This window comes from Pongo abelii, chromosome 9 (assembly GCF_028885655.2).
Source record: "Pongo abelii isolate AG06213 chromosome 9, NHGRI_mPonAbe1-v2.0_pri, whole genome shotgun sequence".
In the NCBI taxonomy this organism is placed as follows: Eukaryota; Metazoa; Chordata; class Mammalia; order Primates; family Hominidae; genus Pongo; species Pongo abelii.
In genome coordinates, this window is record NC_071994.2 from 80,832,672 (window position 1) to 80,852,257 (window position 19,586).

At 41.9% G+C, this 19,586-nt stretch overlaps 1 protein-coding gene across 21 annotated transcripts in view; it reads right to left on the reverse strand.

Annotated features, from left to right (window-relative positions):
- TENM4 (teneurin transmembrane protein 4) overlaps window positions 1–19,586 on the reverse strand; it is a 3,040,222-nt gene that overhangs the window by 109,816 nt on the left and 2,910,820 nt on the right. For 15 of the 21 annotated variants that reach the window (XM_054526090.2, XM_063711315.1, XM_054526091.2 and 12 more), the window contains 2 exons: window positions 9,690–9,716; window positions 2,129–2,275 (listed from right to left, as the gene is read on the reverse strand). In XM_054526090.2, coding sequence (XP_054382065.1) covers window positions 2,129–2,275; window positions 9,690–9,716 — 174 coding nt within the window. The remainder of the gene's footprint in view (window positions 1–2,128; window positions 2,276–9,689; window positions 9,717–19,586) is intronic. The other 6 variants (XM_063711312.1, XM_054526088.2, XM_054526084.2 and 3 more) reach the window with 1 other exon arrangement.

The following is a 19,586-nucleotide window of genomic DNA, read 5'->3' on the forward strand; positions in this document are numbered from 1 at the left end:
TGCCCCATGTTACCACTGGTGCATTCTAGTGCTAGGAGGGCTGGCTCTGAAGTATGGCAAACAAAGGATACAAAATTGCATTTCATGGGAGACAATCAATGAGCCTTGTTCTATAACCTATACTTGTATGTATACTGGTAGGGAGAGAGGTGTGCCCTTTCCCCACATTTCCTGAAGACATGCAGTTATTTTGCTGCCCAGATGTTCAACAGCTGTTTGAAGGCTTTGGCCAAGACTTTTGACTCGTGAGAAGGGAATAGTGGCTCCTCTCTTCTTTTCTTCTATTACATGAGTGTTATTATTAGTCATTGTAATTGTGCCTACACAGGCAAACTGAAGGGGAATGCTGAGGAAATCATGCAGATAATGTAGGCTGACATCTCTTTCCTATGAAGAGCAAATATAAATACACTTTACCTTGTCTGAAGACACGGGTGCTTGGTGCCCTTCCCTGCTTTGTCCTGGCTTGGCCCATAATGATGTCTCTGAATAAAGAGCCCTTTCCTTTTTGGGAAACCGCTACCCATCCAAGTGTCACCTTCTGATGAATGTTTTCCTACTCCCACAACAACCAATATATAACTCTACAACAGCACTTATCACAGTTCATTCGCACTTAACTTTGGGTCTTTCTCCCTCATTTGAGGTCCTGACATACAGGGAGAGGACTTCCTTATCTCGATGCCTGGTATAGGGCCCAACTCTAAAATAAGAACTCTGGATATTTATGGAGCACAAAAATTAATGAACCCCACAAGTTTCAGATCAATTAAGGGATATTTCAACCCTCCAAGATCTCAGGAGAACATAGACCTTCTGTTTCTGCCTAGCTACTGTGGCCAACCCCAAAAGCTCCCTGTTGACAATTGCTCCACTGGGCCCAGGCCTAGGTGCATCAGGCCCAATTACCTCCTGGATTTAGGCAGCAGGTGGAAGGACTGAAAGCCGGCTGGCTCAAAGAACAGTGCTCTGAAACTGCCCTTTCTAGGCTGCTGAAACCCACTCAAGGCAAATAAACCACAGAAATCAGAACATCACACACTTGGCCTTTTAATTCTTATGGTGCTTTGGGGTTTGAGAATCCCTCTAAATAGAAAATTCCCAAAGGTTAGGATGCTGACCTATTGATTTCCTACCCTGTGCAACATATTAGAAAGTCCTTTGGTATAAATATTAGGGAGCCACATAGACTTGTTTAGACTAAGCCAACTGTTAGGCCATCACTAGGAAGAAAGGGTTAACTGTTTTGATTTTTTTCATATCTTTATCTTTTTATTCTCCTAATAACCACCTGTGAGTGGGAGAATCAGGAAGGAGTGATGTATCTTCCAAGTGGGAAAGCAGAACACATTATGGTTGTATTTACCCAAGTTAATGCAACAGAAAAATGAAGGCTAATTCTACGACTAAGATAAGGTCTGAAATGGTACTCATGGGCCAGCTGCCTCATTTTATAAATAGGGAGAGTGAGGCCCAGAGCCACCAAACAGCATGTGTAAGGATGCACAGGGAGTCAAAGCCAGAGCTAGAATTAAAACCCAGGTCTTCACTCTCAGCTAATGAATGTTCTAAAAGATGAGCACCTCCTTCCTTGGGCTTTGACCGTCTAGCACTTTAAAAAAACCCAAAGCAAAGGCCATTTCTATTACAAAAGGTGTCTGCTGGTGTGCAGTGAGGGTAACCTCCAGAATCAGAGGAGAAGAGACCTTGACCAAAGGTAACTCAACCTCCTTCCCTGGGAGAAGCGTCCCTCTGTAGCTTCTGTGATAAAGAATTAGATGGTCTCTTTTTATCCATCTCCAGTGAGGGGGACCCACAACTTTGCCAGACATCTCATCCTACTGTTGAATTGTTAGAAACCTCTTTCTTCCATATGCCTTCTCTTCTATAGTGGCTGCTGGATATCAATTACTTTCATTTACATTAGTTAATTTTAATTGATTCAAATGGAACACCTGTGATATGCACTCATCCCTAAGCCACATGTGCAGTTTCTTGCTTGCACCGCCAGTCCCCCTGACTGGATGCCTGGTGTGTTGGTGGCCTGTTAGCTCAGTAATATCCATTCTCCACTCTGGGCCTCCCGCCCTCTGGAGCCGCCTGGAGCCCATGGGTGCCAGAGCCCTACCTCCATCGTTGTCTTTGCTGTCACCGCAGGCAGTCTCCATGGAAGTGTCACAGCCAGCTCCTCTCCAGCCCAGCTGGCAGACGCAGTGCCAACCATTCAGGTCTAAGGTACATCTGCCGTTGCCATTGCACAACCCAGGGCAACCCTCTGAAAGACAAAGTACAGGGTCGAGGTCTGATCACCCAGAGTCAACTGCCATCACACACACTCACACGCTACCTGCCAACTTGCAAAATGCCTTCATATCCATCAGCACACGAATGCCCACAGCAGCCCAGGGAGGCAGGTATCATTAGGAATTGCCACTTTACAGAGAAGGCAACTGAGGCTCAGAGAGGTGAAAGGACTTGCCAGGGTCGCACAGTCAGAAGTGGCAGGGATAGGGCTGAAACCCATACCTTCTGCATCTAAAAGCCCCTCTTTCAAAAGTGACCGGGATTCTGGAGCTGGAGTCAGTGGATGTCGGCCTATCAGAATCTAACCAATGGAGCTTTTTGCCTGATCCTTGCTTCTTGTTCATTCTCATGTGTTCCTCTTATCTCTGGCGGCTGTTTAGCACAAAGGAAACATCTTTCTGTTTATTCCTTGCTTCCTTCTTCACTTCTGGGTATCATTCTAAAGGGTGTTACTTTTTCCATCTTTTGTAGTAGGTCAATTTTATTGGACCATAGACTTTTCATTTATTTTGTCTTATTTTCTCCTAAATAACTGTCTTTGCTTTGAGGAAGAGGGCTTGGGGCTTTTTCTTAACATCTTGTCTACAGCTACACTTAGAAAAGGGCCCTGCACCCAGAGGAGCCGTGATCGCCGTTGTGAAACACTAACTAGGGCTGTCTGTGAGTGCAACGCAGGTACAGCCAGGCTGCTCTGCTCTCATTACGCTCATATGCACATCTGCCTGCCTGTCTGTCATTTATTAAGCATCTTCTTTGGGCTAGCACTGGAGGTACAGAAATGAATAAGACCTATTCTTACTCATGAGGTGCATGAAGCCTATCAAAGGAGACATACAAAATATGGTGGGAACTTAACGCAGGTGTGGCCATCTGAGAGGGCTGTAGATGATTTGATCAAGAAGGGTCAGGCAATATTTAGATGCTGTGTTGGTTCTGCTTGGACCATATTATAAAGTAGGGAAGTTTTAAAAAAATGCTATTAAAGTAGATTTGCAGGTTTTTTGATTGCCACATTCTTAAACCTGTCTGAGTTTGTGGCTCAGAAATCTATGTTTGAGAATATGTTAAGTTACATGGTTCACTTCAGCTTCTATTGTGCCACTTGGTTTTCACTCAAGTCCTTATATTAACAATCCTGCCAACCCCCTTCTCCAAGGGGCTATCAAAAACCACCTGTCACTGGCATCCTCTCTGCCCCTGCTCAGTCTTGGGAGAGGTATGGATGTGAAAGCACTGTGGCAGCTATAAAGCTTCATTTGTTTTATTATTATGAGCAGCAAAGTGCTCCAAATATGGCTACAAACTGAATCTTATGCCATGAAGTAATGGCAAATAGACTCATTATTCTTAAATGGGACAACAAGCGTGAAAGTGGCTGTCCAGTACAAGACCTGGGCCAAGATAGCCACTCACTAAATGGCTGATCAATCAGAATCTAAAACTTGAGTGTTCCCAGGACTTTTGATAGTTGACTGTTATTCCAAAGTAAAAGAAAATAACATGTTTATTTCCACTTGAGATGTTCAACACAACAACCAAGCAATTTGGCCACTGTGTTTTCCATTCAAAGGAAGAAACATGTAACAATTGTGTACTCCAGCCAAGGGGGGATTCCTCCAGAAGTTAGAAGTGTATGTAGACTATGGGTTTCTGTATAGCAGGAGCCTGCTGGGAAGGATGAGAGGCTACCAGCATGGCCACCCCAAAAAGTGATGGAGAAAGAAGTTTTAAAAGCGAGCCCCAGGAGCAGAGCTGTGACACACAGGCGGCTTTCCAGGCAATCTGACTCGGTTGCCAACATCAGCCACCTTTAGTGATCTAAGCAATCACAGCTTTCTTTTTTCTTCAATTAGTCTCATGTCAATTTTTGTCCATCCAGCCGGGACTTGTTTTCAATTCAGCCTCGTTTGTATTTGGAATTAGTCATGGAGGAAGTAGGGTCTGATCTTTAAGAATGGTAGCTGACTGCTTTCTTTTGCTGCAAGATAAAGCCTCTTGTAAGATGCAAAGAGTATCTCTTGCGTAAGAGCACAAGCTTGAGAGGCATATCAAAGTTTGGCTGTACCACTCAGTGGCTGTATGACTCAGGCATGTTACTGAATTTCTTTGAGCCTCAGTCTTTTTACTTATAAAACGGGGTTTTTAGGGGGGTTAAGTAAGGTATGCATGATGCACAAAGCCTGGCATAAAGCTCAAAGACAATATCTGAATCTTCTACTCACCTTTACCTTCTCTCTATTTTGGGCAGAGGGCATATAATATCATATGTTGTACCCACAACCTCAGGTGGGGCTCACAGAAAGGCAAAATAGGAAACTGAGGCAGTTATCTAGATCAGAGTCAGCAAACTTGTTCTGTAAAGACCCAGAGAATAAATAGTTTAGGCTTGTGAGCCATATGGTCTCTTGCAATTACTCAACTCTGCCATTATAGCTTGAAAGCAGCCATACACACTTTTAAATGAATAAGCATGGCTGTGCTCCAACTAACTTGATTTATAAAAATAGGTGATGGGCCCGATTTGGTCTGTGGGCTGTAATTTGCCAACCTCTGGTTTAGATGCTTCAGGACAGTGAGACAATGACAGCTGCCACATACTGAGGGTCTACTAGGACTGGCCACTGTGCTAGGCACTTTATATAGATTTCTAAAATAAGTAACTTTTTGTTAAAAATGTTCAGATCTTGATTTTCTAGGGCAGATCCAATTTTACACCATTTAATCCTAAATTTTTAATAAAAGCCATGTGTTGTAATAGACGAGGACTTCGGAGGTGGACAAACCTCAGTTCAAATCCTAGCACCATCATTTTACTTACTACCTGTGTTACAACTGGCAAATTATTTAACTCTAAGCTTCAGTTTTCTCATCTGTAAAATGGAGATAATACCTGATTCAAAGAGTATGTGAGAGTATTAAATGAAATAATATATATCAATTATTTATCACAGTGGGTAACATACATAGGCATTCAATAAATGAGAGCTGTTATTATTATTATTATTGGATTTACTTGTTTTAAGTTTGTATAACTTCACTAAGAAATTCATAAACAAGAAAATAAACCTTTGCCAGCCCAAGTTGTGTAACGTTTAGGTCAAAAGCTATGGTCCTTATAAATAAATCCTTGCCAAAAACAGTCAAGACAAGCACTGGGCTTGTCTCATGGCTCTGTGAACATGCAGTGCAGTGGGAGGCAGCATGAAGGGTTCAGGGCTGCGAGTCCCAGTGCAGGCCACCATTCATGCTTTCCTAGCATACTGTACTTCTCTCAATAGCAGCTGTCCCAAGGATACTGAAATGATCAATTCTGCAATTAGTTTCATTGTCTTACTTATTCCATTAGAATGTACCGGTGCCTGCACATAGCAGACACTCAGTACATATTTGTTAAATAAATCAATGAGAGGGACAAGAGGCCTGGGTTCTGGCCTAATATGGGCGGGGGGGGGGAGAGTTGGGAAAGTTACTTTCTTTCTTTGGGCCTCAATTTCCCCATTTATAAAATAAGGATTTGGATGAGATGATCCATTAGGTCCTTCCAGCATAACTGACCCAATAGAGAAGGTCAAAACAACTTCAAGTTAGTTGATTCTGTTCTTAAATTCAATAAACTTTACTCAGTACCCGGTGGATGCTGGACTTTGTGTTAATTCACAGAGATGAGATATATCATCTGCTCTAAAAAATTTTATATTCTCTTTATTTATACCATACTTTGTTCCATGAAGGGTTTAGAATAGGTCTTATAATCACAAACCATACTTCTTAAAGTGAACCTTGTGAAATAGTAGTTTTATGAGGTCCTCAAGAACAAGCTTCTGCAGTCAAATAAGTTTGGAAAATGTTGCATCCTATATTCTTATTGTAGAAAGTCACACTGAATATCAATATATTAAAGGCTCCAAGAAGTCTTAGAATAAAGAAAGCTGCTTATTCGATTACTAGAGCATTTTCCATTTTGACCTCAGAACTCTTTCCCCCACCCAGTAACCTGTGTAATATTCCATTCCATGGAACCCCCTCTGGGAAGCCCCACTCTAGTGAACTCCTGTAGGCACATGGCATCTTGGGCACATATTCCATGCTGCTCTGAGGCTGCCTGAAAATATCATCACCAGACCTTTCGTGGGATTAGGTCAATGAATCATTGAGGTGCCAGTTTGGAAGATGTGGAGCAGGTGTTCTCAGGGAGGGTTAGCTCTAGATGTGGAATCACAGAGAATCACACATGTGGAAATCCACAGTCAATTTCTTCAAATGGACCAAGTGATACCCTGAAGATCTGTAGTGTCCTATAAGTTTCAGAGGGACTTTGAGTACCTGTGGGTGGGACAAGGTTTGCTTTCATCCAGCCATTTGCTTCCGGGATAATCACACCCCCATTAGCCAGCATGAGGAAGGCTCCTCCAGGATGACTTGCTGACTTTCTTAAAGCAGTATGCCCATCCTTACCCACTGAGGCTACTTCTGCAAACCCTGAAACTCATCAATAATTCAGAGAGCCCACGTGACATTAATAATCTCTTCTGGAAAGACTCACACCAGGCATTTGCTAGAGTCAAAATAATATAATTTTAAAGTTTAGAGAAGGGCTAACAAAGCTTTTCAAAAGAAATGATGCCCTTTAAATGACAAGGGACCACTTTATCTTCAGTCTCCTGCTTAGGCCTATGAAGAAGTCCCCCTTGCAGCTAGCACCAGGTATGATTAGAAGACTTTCAGAATCCTTGAAGGTATTTATTTTTTAGTTAAGTGGCATGGATTCTATGCAATACGCTTATCATACATCAAATGGCCCATTTCTTTATGTTTCTCTTACTGGTCCTCTTGTACTTTTTTCTCTCTCCATATTCACTTCCCTAGACAAAGCCATCATCATCTCTTACCTAGATGACAGCGATAGTCTGCTAATCAGTCTTCTTGTTCTCAATGGTCCCCCGTCAATTCTCCTTTCACAATAGGGCCAGACTGATCTTCCAAATCATAAATGTGATCTAGTTATCATCTTGCTTTCAAAAACCTTCAGACGCTTTCTTATACCCTCATGTTAAATTCCGCAATCTATAAGGCCCCAACAATCTAAGTTAGTGGGGTAGCTACTTGCTAAGTGGTAGCCTTTGGACTTCCCCTGTCATAACCCTCATCACACTTCGTTGGAATTATTTGTTTTAGTGTCTTCTCTGCTAGACTGCAGGAACCTTGAGAGCAGGGACCATATCTGTTATGTGGTATTCATATTTCCTAGCACTTAGGAGTTCAGCATATTTGTTGAGTAAACATTGTTTCTTTAGTCTCTACCAAAGCAACTGGGAAGCAATGAACAAAATCCGGCCCATCTTTGAACAGTAAAGTACTCTACTCTGACAAGACCTGAGCTTCCATGAGACAGATCTCTGAATTATTTTTTTAGAATTAGTATCCATTATACCAAAATATCAGCCAGATGACGACTTGGGTCAGACCTCGATTTTGCCAAGAAGCATTTGCCTTTTAAAACAAGTTATGATTCATTGACCTAATCCAACTAAAGTTCTTGTGATGATATTTTCTGAACTGAAGATCAGAGCAGGTGATTTGAGAAAGAATATAGGCCACTTCCCAGTAAGGGTGCCAGTTTGGAAGATGTGGTGTGGAGGAAAATATATTGGAAATTATGGACATTCTCGGTGACTTATGGTGACAGCAGATAGAATGTTGAAACATGGATAAAGCCAGGAAATGCAGAGTCCTGGTTCTGCTACTTATTAGTAGTGTGAGCCAGGATGACCCACTCAACTTCCTCAACTTCAGTTTCCTTTTTCAATCAAATGGGTATCATTATATCTATTCCCTTAAAAAAATCACATGACTCACCTAAGACTCATGGATGTGAAAAAACTTCACATAGTAGGAAAATTTTCCATCAAATAGATAGTAACATGATAAAATTTAGCCCACCCTGAAGAGTCCTCTGCTAATGATAATGTGTGAAATGCCTGTTTTTAAAGAGGCTAGGAAGTGCTACTCTTTCTTGCTGGAATGATTTTATTGTCAGTTGAGGACCAGCACATGAAATATGAAGACCCTTGCTTCTCCTTCATCTGTTGGATCCTATGCAACACCTTTGCTGTATTTGGCAAAGCTGTTGTAGCTGAAAAACATTTAGTCAGTTATGTTTCCCCAAAACTCTTTCCATAAGTTTTAAAACAGCTGTTGCTATCTCTTATTAAAAGCCAATTTAGCCTTTTCCTTTACAGTTTCAAAAATTAATCTAGCTAATGAAGTCTTTCTTCAAATTAAGGGTGAGAATAAGAATAAGAATATGATGATAAAGCAGTATAATTCATACTTATTGAGCACAATTCCTGCCTATATACTAAGCACTTTGTATTCGTTACTTCACTTAATCCTCATACTAGCCTTATGAGGTAGGTCCTGTTAGCAAGAGAAGAGAAGTTAAATCACTTGCCCAAGGTCACTTAGTTCCCTGAGTGTTGAAGCTGGGATTCAAACCCAAGCAGTCTGACTCTAGAATATGTGTCGCTATCTGCAGAGCACATATTTTGTACCAGGTGCTGTGTTAGGGCCTGAGAACAAAAAGATGACTATGACATGGTATTTCTCCTCAAGGAGCTTAGAGTCTTTTCAGAGCACACATATCTGATTATTCTGAGACTTATTCTTAGAGCAATGTGGCCTATTTGGAAAATCAGGTACCACCTAACTAATATAAATGTTTAAAATGGAAGGAATTACTTTGCCTCTAGGGAACACTCTTCAAAGACAGAACTTACCAAAGTCAGGCCTTCTCTGAAAAGGAAAACAAACAAATAAACAAACAGATCGTCTGCTCCCTGAGGTCAAGGGTCTGTTTGTCCCCTTGTCTCCAGACCCTGGAGCAGGTGCCTAGTACACAGTGGGTGCTCCATAGATGATTGTTGGATGAATGAACACAGGAGTACTAGAAAGTAGTCCTTAAAATTTCTTAACTTGCTCTTGGGTCTCTTCCTTTCTCAGGCCACCCACCCTGGTTGACAGCATCTTAATTCTGGTGGACCAGGGGCCATAACAGATGGGCAGGGTGACATGAGATGGGGTGGAAAGAGTGAAAGGTGTATGTACGTGGAGCAGCGGGGAGAGAAAAACAAAAGTACAATGGTATTGTCACAAACAGATCTGAGCATCTTGTGGGGAGAATGACACTCCAGGTATATCAACCACCTTGTGACCGAAAACCCATCCCCTTTCGGCAATGGATGCTGCGACAAAACTGGGGATGCAGTAGCATCCAGACATCATGCTTATATGGTGTATATACATTTTCATATACACATTCTTCTTTTATACTCATACACAAACACACACACAAAGACAACAGGAAAATAGAGGAAGGAAGACCATACCTTTAACTACCCTATCCAGATAGTGAGCTAGGGAGATAAAAGACAGGACATTTAAGGTAGGATCCAGTAAGTGCAATATCGCCTGCCACATAACCATGCCAGATGCTACAGAGACAAAGGGATTGTGTCCCATGTTTGGGACAGGCCTATGCCATGGTGGGGAAAATAAAACCAAAGACAGGATGACACGAGAGAGGAGAAGGGAGAGCAAGCATTCTCCAGGGATGGCCAAAAGGAACTTCAACTCATTCTGTGATCCAGGCGTTTGGAAATGTGATCATAGAAACAAGAAGACATATGAATAAGGAAAACAGACAAAGAAGGATGGGAAGCTGCAAAAGTGGCCACACTCCTGCTCTGCCGCTTTGTCTGGCTTTACGGAAAACTAGAGCCTGTCCTTTTGACTACTCAGAGCAGCATCCAACCTCCCTACAGGTGAAGCAGCCATACCAAGAACAAGTGGTACCCCATCTGGGCAGGGGCCTTTCCAAGAAGTCGGAATTTAGAAATACGCAAAATTTGAATCATCTCTGATATGCACTAGTGAAGGGGGTTGAGTCATTGGTCAAATATACTGCTGGATTATCTGTTTGCCATTCTTGAATTTTCCAGGTACACATGTGCCCACATATGCTTGAATGCAAAATGCTTAGTGTTCTAAGTAAGACGCATCCCTCCTTTGTGCATCTTACACAGACTGTGAGGTGCAGGTCAATGGATGTCACTGTGAAAAACAAGACAAAGCAAAGAAAATCTGACCACTTCTCAGTGCTTATTAACCCTAAAGAAAGATGTGTGCTTTGTTTTCCAATGGAGGCGTTGTATCCAAGCCTTGAGTTATTTGGCCTTCTAAAGTTTTGCTTATTTGAGGATGAGTATCAAAGGTTGCTCTGAAATAAACCCCACTGTGTCTATATATGGGTGTCTGGCTGTGTGTTTAATGCAGGGCAGGCCTCTTAATTCCCAAAATGAATCACTAATACCATTTCACCTGCCCTCCCTAGGCTGTAGTTATAGCTCTTCGAGGAGCTTCTCTTGTCCTATCTCTCCACACCTCCTACTAGTGTGTTCTGCAAAGGCCGGGTAACTGGGCAGTCTGCTAAAGGATCTGATGCCTTCAGCCAGGCTGTACTCCAGCCCCAGCTGAATTTCACACAGGAATCAAAAGTCCATCAGACAGGACTGGACTGCAACGGTGTGGCCTTATCAGGAATCCCTAGGGTTCTTTAAACATTCTTACTCTCTTCATAAAAAAACCATAAATTATATTTTTTCAATTCTCTGGATAGAACAGATATTGTTGTTCATCACTCCATATTAGCCTCAAAGACTAGTGGATGAGAGGCTGTGTTCGTAGTTCAGGTATCCATGTGGTCTCTGGTTCAAGATGAAATATGCTTCTGGAGCCTGCACAGCCAAGTGGAAAATTGGGAAGAGGAAATTTTAACTGAGGCTACATGCTTTTCTTCATTCTTATAGATATTGTGGAGTCCATGAGATGCAGGATATAAGATAGGAACATGAAAGAGAGTACTTATTAAGTAGGGGTGAGTAAACAAAGCTATGGAATGCCAAACAATGAAAAATGGGGACAGCCCACATGAAAAATGGCCTAGGAAATATCTCTGGCTAAAGGGAAATCTTTCTTGATTCTTGGCTCATCTGTCACTTTAGTCTTAGTCAAGCTAATTTATCTAATTTTGCAAAGTGGTCTAAAATTTCTTTATCTCATCTCCCAGGATATGCTATCAAAGAGCATGAATACATAAAATCACCTGGCTGTCGTGGTTTTGTTAGCTTTCATATCTGCAGAATTTTTCGGAGGGTCCTAATTATAAGTTCTTGTAATAACTCTGAATCCAGTTATAGAAGAGGTGTAGTGAGCCTATATTTTTTTCCCAGGGATGGCTAGGCTGGATGAGATGCCATCACTGGGATCCAAGTGGTCATAGCTTCTACTATGAGGGAGTTCTCTGATGAAAAAAACTTTCCTGATTGTCTCCAAACTTAATGGTAGTATCTTGGTTCTGGTGGTGAGTGAAGCTTATATCCATTCTATAGGATAATCTCCCGGGGCCAGGGGCCGACTTAAGAGAGCTCTCTCTCTTCTAATGCCATTTCGTTTTCAAGAACCATGCCACCATGAAGAGCACTATTAAGTGAAAATATGTTTTTGATACCTTTAAAAATTCTTACTAATTTCTCCAGACCACAGGTAGGAAAGAAAATCCGTGGAAATGATGGAGGCAGGCTCAGGTTACCATCAGCACTGTGAGTTTTCAGGTGACAAAAGTAGACATTCAAAACTTCAAATCCTGACTCCACAAATCAAAAGGGATTCCTTTGCTACAAAGAGCCCCCAAGCCACACTGTGAATCCAAAAGCTGGTAACAGCCAGTTAATACCAAGTCCATGAGTTTTCTGGGAATGGAATGGAGCTTCCTTGTCTCTGGCTATTGAAAATGGGAGTGACAAATGAGTCTTTGAACTTTACTGCCATTTATTTATAAAAGGCATATGCGGAAGTCCATACTGTGGTTGCTTTTATTGTTTGAAAACCTTGGCGCATATACTCTTGAGTACAATTATTTAAAAATTCATGATTTTAAAGTACCAACTTTTAGAAAAGATGATGCAAACTTTGCATTATGCAAGGCGGATTCAGGACTTCATCAATTCCTACATCTTTCTCTTCAGAACTTCAGGATGAAGATGATGGCAGTAGTCATCTTTTCTCTTGGGCCACGCTTGTTTCTTTTTTTTTTTTTTTTTTTTTTTTTATTTATTTTACTTTTTTTTTATTTTATTTTATTTTTTTTTTTCTTTTATTATTATTATTATTATTATTATTATACTTTAGGTTTTATGGTACATGTGCGCAATGTGCAGGTAAGTTACATATGTATACATGTGCCATACTGGTGCGCTGCACCCACCAACTCGTCAGCTAGCATTAGGTATATCTCCCAATGCTATCCCTCCCCCCTCCCCCCACCCCACAACAGTCCCCAGAGTGTGATGTTCCCCTTCCTGTGTCCATGTGTTCTCATTGTTCAATTCCCACCTATGAGTGAGAATATGCGGTGTTTGGTTTTTTGTTCTTGCGATAGTTTACTGAGAATGATGATTTCCAATTTCATCCATGTCCCTACAAAGGACGTGAACTCATCATTTTTTATGGCTGCATAGTATTCCATGGTGTATATGTGCCACATTTTCTTAATCCAGTCTATCATTGTTGGACATTTGGGTTGGTTCCAAGTCTTTGCTATTGTGAATAATGCCGCAATAAACATACGTGTGCATGTGTCTTTATAGCAGCATGATTTATAGTCCTTTGGGTATATACCCAGTAATGGGATGGCTGGGTCGAATGGAATTTCTAGTTCTAGATCCCTGAGGAATCGCCACACTGACTTCCACAAGGGTTGAACTAGTTTACAGTCCCACCAACAGTGTAAAAGTGTTCCTATTTCTCCACATCCTCTCCAGCACCTGTTGTTTCCTGACTTTTTAATGATTGCCATTCTAACTGGTGTGAGATGGTATCTCATTGTGGTTTTGATTTGCATTTCTCTGATGGCCAGTGATGTTGAGCATTTTTTCATGTGTTTTTTGGCTGCATAAATGTCTTCTTTTGAGAAGTGTCTGTTCATGTCCTTCGCCCACTTTTTGATGGGGTTGTTTGTTTTTTTCTTGTAAATTTGTTGGAGTTCATTGTAGATTCTGGATATTAGCCCTTTGTCAGATGAGTAGGTTGCAAAAATATTCTCCCATTTTGTAGGTTGCCTGTTCACTCTGATGGTAGTTTCTTTTGCTGTGCAGAAGCTCTTGAGTTTAATTAGATCCCATTTGTCAATTTTGGCTTTTGTTGCCATTGCTTTTGGTGTTTTAGACATGAAGTCCTTGCCCATGCCTATGTCCTGAATGGTAATGCCTAGGTTTTCTTCTAGGGTTTTTATGGTTTCAGGTCTAACGTTTAAGTCTTTAATCCATCTTGAATTGATTTTTGTATAAGGTGTAAGGAAGGGATCCAGTTTCAGCTTTCTACATATGGCTAGCCAGTTTTCCCAGCACCATTTATTAAATAGGGAATCCTTTCCCCATTTCTTGTTTTTGTCAGGTTTGTCAAAGATCAGATACTTGTAGATATGTGGCATTATTTCTGATGGCTCTGTTCTGTTCCATTGATCTATATCTCTGTTTTGGTACCAGTACCATGCTGTTTTGGTTACTGTAGCCTTGTAGTATAGTTTGAAGTCAGGTAGTGTGATGCCTCCAGCTTTGTTCTTTTGGCTTAGGATTGACTTGGCGATGCGGGCTCTTTTTTGGTTCCATATGAACTTTAAAGTAGTTTTTTCCAGTTCTGTGAAGAAAGTCATTGGTAGCTTGATGGGGATGGCATTGAATCTGTAAATTACCTTGGGAAGGATGGCCATTTTCATGATATTGATTCTTCCTACCCATGAGCATGGAATGTTCTTCCATTTGTTTGTATCCTCTTTTATTTCCTTGAGCAGTGGTTTGTAGTTCTCCTTGAAGAGGTCTTTCACATCCCTTGTAAGTTGGATTCCTAGGTATTTTATTCTCTTTGAAGCAATTGTGAATGGGAGTTCACTCATGATTTGGCTCTCTGTTTGTCTGTTATTGATGTATAAGAATGCTTGTGATTTTTGCACATTGATTTTGTATCCTGAGACTTTGCTGAAGTTGCTTATCAGCTTAAGGAGATTTTGGGCTGAGACAATGGGGTTTTCTAGATATACAATCATGTCATCTGCAAACAGGGACAATTTGACTTCCTCTTTTCCTAATTGAATACCCTTGATTTCCTTCTCCTGCCTAATTGCCCTGGCCAGAACTTCCAACACTATGTTGAATAGAAGTGGTGAGAGAGGGCATCCCTGTCTTGTGCCAGTTTTCAAAGGGAATGCTTCCAGTTTTTGCCCATTCAGTATGATATTGGCTGTGGGTTTGTCATAAATAGCTCTTATTATTTTGAGATACGTCCCATCAATTCCTAATTTATTGAGAGTTTTTAGCATGAAGGGTTGTTGAATTTTGTCAAAGGCCTTTTCTGCATCTATTGAGATAATCATGTGGTTTTTGTCTTTGGTTCTGTTTATATGCTGGATTACATTTATTGATTTGCGTATATTGAACCAGCCTTGCATCCCAGGGATGAAGCCCACTTGATCATGGTGGATAAGCTTTTTGATGTGCTGCTGGATTCTGTTTGCCAGTATTTTATTGAGGATTTTTGCATCAATGTTCATCAAGGATATTGGTCTAAAATTCTCTTTTTTGGTTGTGTCTCTGCCAGGCTTTGGTATCAGGATGATGCTGGCCTCATAAAATGAGTTAGGGAGGCTTCCCTCTTTTTCTATTGATTGGAATAGTTTCAGAAGGAATGGTACCAGCTCCTCCTTGTACCTCTGGTAGAATTCGGCTGTGAATCCATCTGGACCTGGACTTTTTTTGGTTGGTAAGCTATTGATTATTGCCACAATTTCAGCTCCTGTTATTGGTCTATTCAGAGATTCAACTTCTTCCTGGTTTAATCTTGGGAGGGTGTATGTGTTGAGGAATTTATCCATTTCTTCTAGATTTTCTAGTTTATTTGCATAGAGGTGTTTGTAATATTCTCTGATGGTAGTTTGTATTTCTGTGGGATCGGTGGTGATATCCCCTTTATCATTTTTTATTGCATCTATTTGATTCTTCTCTCTTTTTTTCTTTATTAATCTTGCTAGCGGTCTATCAATTTTGTTGATCCTTTCAAAAAACCAGCTCCTGGATTCATTGATTTTTTGAAGGGTTTTTTGTGTCTCTATTTCCTTCAGTTCTGCTCTGATTTTAGTTATTTCTTGCCTTCTGCTAGCTTTTGAATGTGTTTGCTCTTGCTTTTCTAGTTCTTTTAATTGTGATGTTAGGGTGTCAATTTTGGATCTTTCCTGCTTTCTCTTGTGGGCATTTAGTGCTATAAATTTCCCTCTACACACTGCTTTGAATGCATCCCAGAGATTCTGGTATGTTGTGTCTTGGTTCTCGTTGGTTTCAAAGAACATCTTTATTTCTGCCTTCATTTCGTTATGTACCCAGTAGTCATTCAGGAGCAGGTTGTTCAGTTTCCACGTAGTTGAGCGGTTTTGAGTGAGATTCTTAATCCTGAGTTCTAGCTTGATTGCACTGTGATCTGAGAGACAGTTTGTTACAATTTCTGTTCTTTTACATTTATTGAGGAGAGCTTTACTTCCAAGTATATGGTCAATTTTGGAATAGGTGAGGTGTGGTGCTGAAAAAAATGTATATTCTGTTGATTTGGGGTGGAGAGTTCTGTAGATGTCTATTAGGTCCGCTTGGTGCAGAGCTGAGTTCAATTCCTGGGTATCCTTGTTGACTTTCTGTCTCGTTGATCTGTCTAATGTTGATAGTGGGGTGTTAAAGTCTCCCATTATTAATGTGTGGGAGTCTAAGTCTCTTTGTAGGTCACTCAGGACTTGCTTTATGAATCTGGGTGCTCCTGTATTGGGTGCATATATATTTAGGATAGTTAGCTCTTCTTGTTGAATTAATCCCTTTACCATTATGTAATGGCCTTCTTTGTCTCTTTTGATCTTTGTTGGTTTAAAGTCTGTTTTATCAGAGACTAGGATTGCAACCCCTGCCTTTTTTTGTTTTCCATTTGCTTGGTAGATCTTCCTCCATCCTTTTATTTTGAGCCTATGTGTGTCTCTGCACGTGAGATGGGTTTCCTGAATACAGCACACTGATGGGTCTTGAGTCTTTATCCAGTTTGCCAGTCTGTGTCTTTTAATTGGAGCATTTAGTCCATTTACATTTAAAGTTAATATTGTTATGTGTGAATTTGATCCTGTCATTATGATGTTAGCTGGATATTTTGCTCGTTAGTTGATGCAGTCTCTTCCTAGTCTCGATGTTCTTTACATTTCGGTATGATTTTGCAGTGGCTGGTACCGGTTGTGCCTTTCCATGTTTAGCGATTCCTTCAGGAGCTCTTTTAGGGCAGGCCTGGTGGTGACAAAATCTCTCAGCATTTGCTTGTCTGTAAAGTATTTTATTTCTCCTTCACTTATGAAGCTTAGTTTGGCAGGATATGAAATTCTGGGTTGAAAATTCTTTTCTTTAAGAATGTTGAATATTGGCCCCCACTCTCTTCTGGCTTGTAGGGTTTCTGCCGAGAGATCCGCTGTTAGTCTGATGGGCTTCCCTTTGATGGTAACCCGACCTTTCTCTCTGGCTGCCCTTAACATTTTTTCCTTCATTTCAACTTTGGTGAATCTGACAATTATGTGTCTTGGAGTTGCTCTTCTCGAGGAGTATCTTTGTGGCGTTCTCTGTATTTCCTGAATCTGAATGTTGGCCTGCCTTGCTAGATTGGGGAAGTTCTCCTGGATAATATCCTGCAGAGTGTTTTCCAACTTGGTTCCATTCTCCCCGTCACTTTCAGGTACACCAATCAGACGTAGATTTGGTCTTTTCACATAGTCCCACATTTCTTGGAGGCTTTGCTCGTTTCTTTTTATTCTTTTTTCTCTAAACTTCCCTTCTCGCTTCATTTCATTCATTTCATCTTCCAGGGCTGATACCCTTTCTTCCATTTGATCGCATCGGCTCCTGAGGCTTCTGCATTCTTCACGTAGTTCTCGAGCCTTGGTTTTCAGCTCCATCAGCTCCTTTAAGCACTTCTCTGTATTGGTTATTCTAGTTATACATTCTTCTAAATTTTTTTCAAAGTTTTCAACTTCTTTGCCTTTGGTTTGAATATCCTCCCGTAGCTCGGAGTAATTTGATCGTCTGAAGCCTTCTTCTCTCAGCTCGTCAAAGTCATTCTCCGTCCAGCTTTGTTCCGTTGCTGGTGAGGAACTGCGTTCCTTTGGAGGAGGAGAGGTACTCTGGTTTTTAGAGTTTCCAGTTTTTCTGCTCTGTTTTTTCCCCATCTTTGTGGTTTTATCTACTTTTGGTCTTTGATGATGGTGATGTACAGATGGGTTTTTGGTGTGGATGTCCTTTCTGTTAGCTTTCCTTCTAACAGACAGAACCCTCAGCTGCAGGTCTGTTGGAGTACCTGGCCGGCCGTGTGAGGTGTCAGTCTGCCCCTGCTGGGGGGTGCCTCCCAGTTAGGCTGCTCGGGGGTCGGGGTCAGGGACCCACTTGAGGAGGCAGTCAGCCCGTTCTCAGATCTCCAGCTGCGTGCTGGGAGAACCACTGCTCTCCTCAAAGCTGTCAGACAGGGACATTTAAGTCTGCAGAGGTTACTGCTGTCTTTTTGTTTGTCTGTGTCCTGCCCCCAGAGGTGGAGCCTACAGAGGCAGGCAGGCCTCCTTGAGCTGTGGTGGGCTCCACCCAGTTCAAGCTTCCAGGCTGCTTTGTTTACCTAAGCGAGCCTGGGCAATGGCGGGCGCCCCTCCCCCAGCCTCGCTGCCGACTTGCTGTTTGATCTCAGACTGCTGTGCTAGCAATCAGCGAGACTCCGTGGGCGTAGGACCCTCTGAGCCAGGTGCGGGCTATACTCTCCTGGGGCACCGTTTCCTAAGCCCGTCGGAAAAGCACAGTATTCGGGTGGGAGAGGCCACGCTTGTTTCTTTGGTATTGTACAAATGTTTCTCATACTCCTACTATGTTCCTATCTCTATGTGAAAAGCTGGAGATAATAAAGGTACTACAGCTATTTATGCTACAGACTGAGCTTTTGGCATGAGGTTGGTCTGCGCGGTCTTAGGTCTCTTTGGCCTTTCTCTGATCACGAACATAAAAACTTCTTTCCTTGACTTGCCTCTACCAACAGAGGTTTCCAAAAGTTTCTCTTGGGATAATCCTAAGAATCTTCAGGGGCCCCCTATCCAAAGTTATGGAGAACATGGCAAGAGGCTTTCCATTCTTACTCTCCAGGAGCCTCAGGGCAACTCGAACGGCTGCATCATTGGTACATGTTAGGCCACAAGAAACAAGGATCACTACAGCAGGTGATGGGTTGGTGGTTCTAGTCATCTGAGCTTCTTTCGGATGGATGACAAACCACAAAAGAGATGTTCTTGCTAAGATCTTAGATACATCAGTGCTCTTCTCTCTTTGGATAAGTGGTCAGTGACACCCACACTGAGAGAAATTCAAAGCCAGATTCTCACCCCACCACATGTGGGCTGAAGTCTCCCAGGATCATCAGCAAATCAAACTTGTGCTCTGATAACTTGAGGTAGATCCCTGTACATTTCCTCTTTCTCCTTGTCAGCATCTATCCTGTCAAACCACAGGTCCTGTTGTGAGTGAATGCTTTCAGGAGGGATAACCATAGCATTATCATAGGGGCTTATACCTCATGAGTGATTTGTGGGCTCTTGGTTAAGGATTTTCTGATTATGAAAAAGAAATCTGATAGCTATCATTCAAAAGCTGACAAAGGGCCAGGTGTGGTGGCTCGTGCCTGTAGTCCCAGCACTTTGGGAGGCTGAAGGTGGTGGATCACTTGAGGTCAGGAGTTAGAGACCAGCCTGGCCAACATGGCGAAACCCCGTCTCTACTAAAGATACAAAAATTAGGCCGGGTGCGGTGGCTCATGCCTGTAATCCCAGCACTTTGGGAGGCCGAGGCAGGTGGATCACCTAAGGTCAGGAGTTTGAGACCAGCCTGAACAACATGGAGAAACTCTGTCTCTACTAAAACTACAAAATTAGCCAGGTGTGGTGGCAGGCGCCTGTGATCCCGGCTACTTGGGAGACTGAGGCAGGAGAATAACTTGAACCCGGGAGGCAGAGGTTGCAGTCAGCCGAGATCGCGCCACTGCACTCCAGGATGGGCAACAAGAGTGAAACTCTGTCTCAAAAAAAGAAAAAACAAAAATTAGCTGGTGTGGTGGTGCACACCTATAGTCCCACC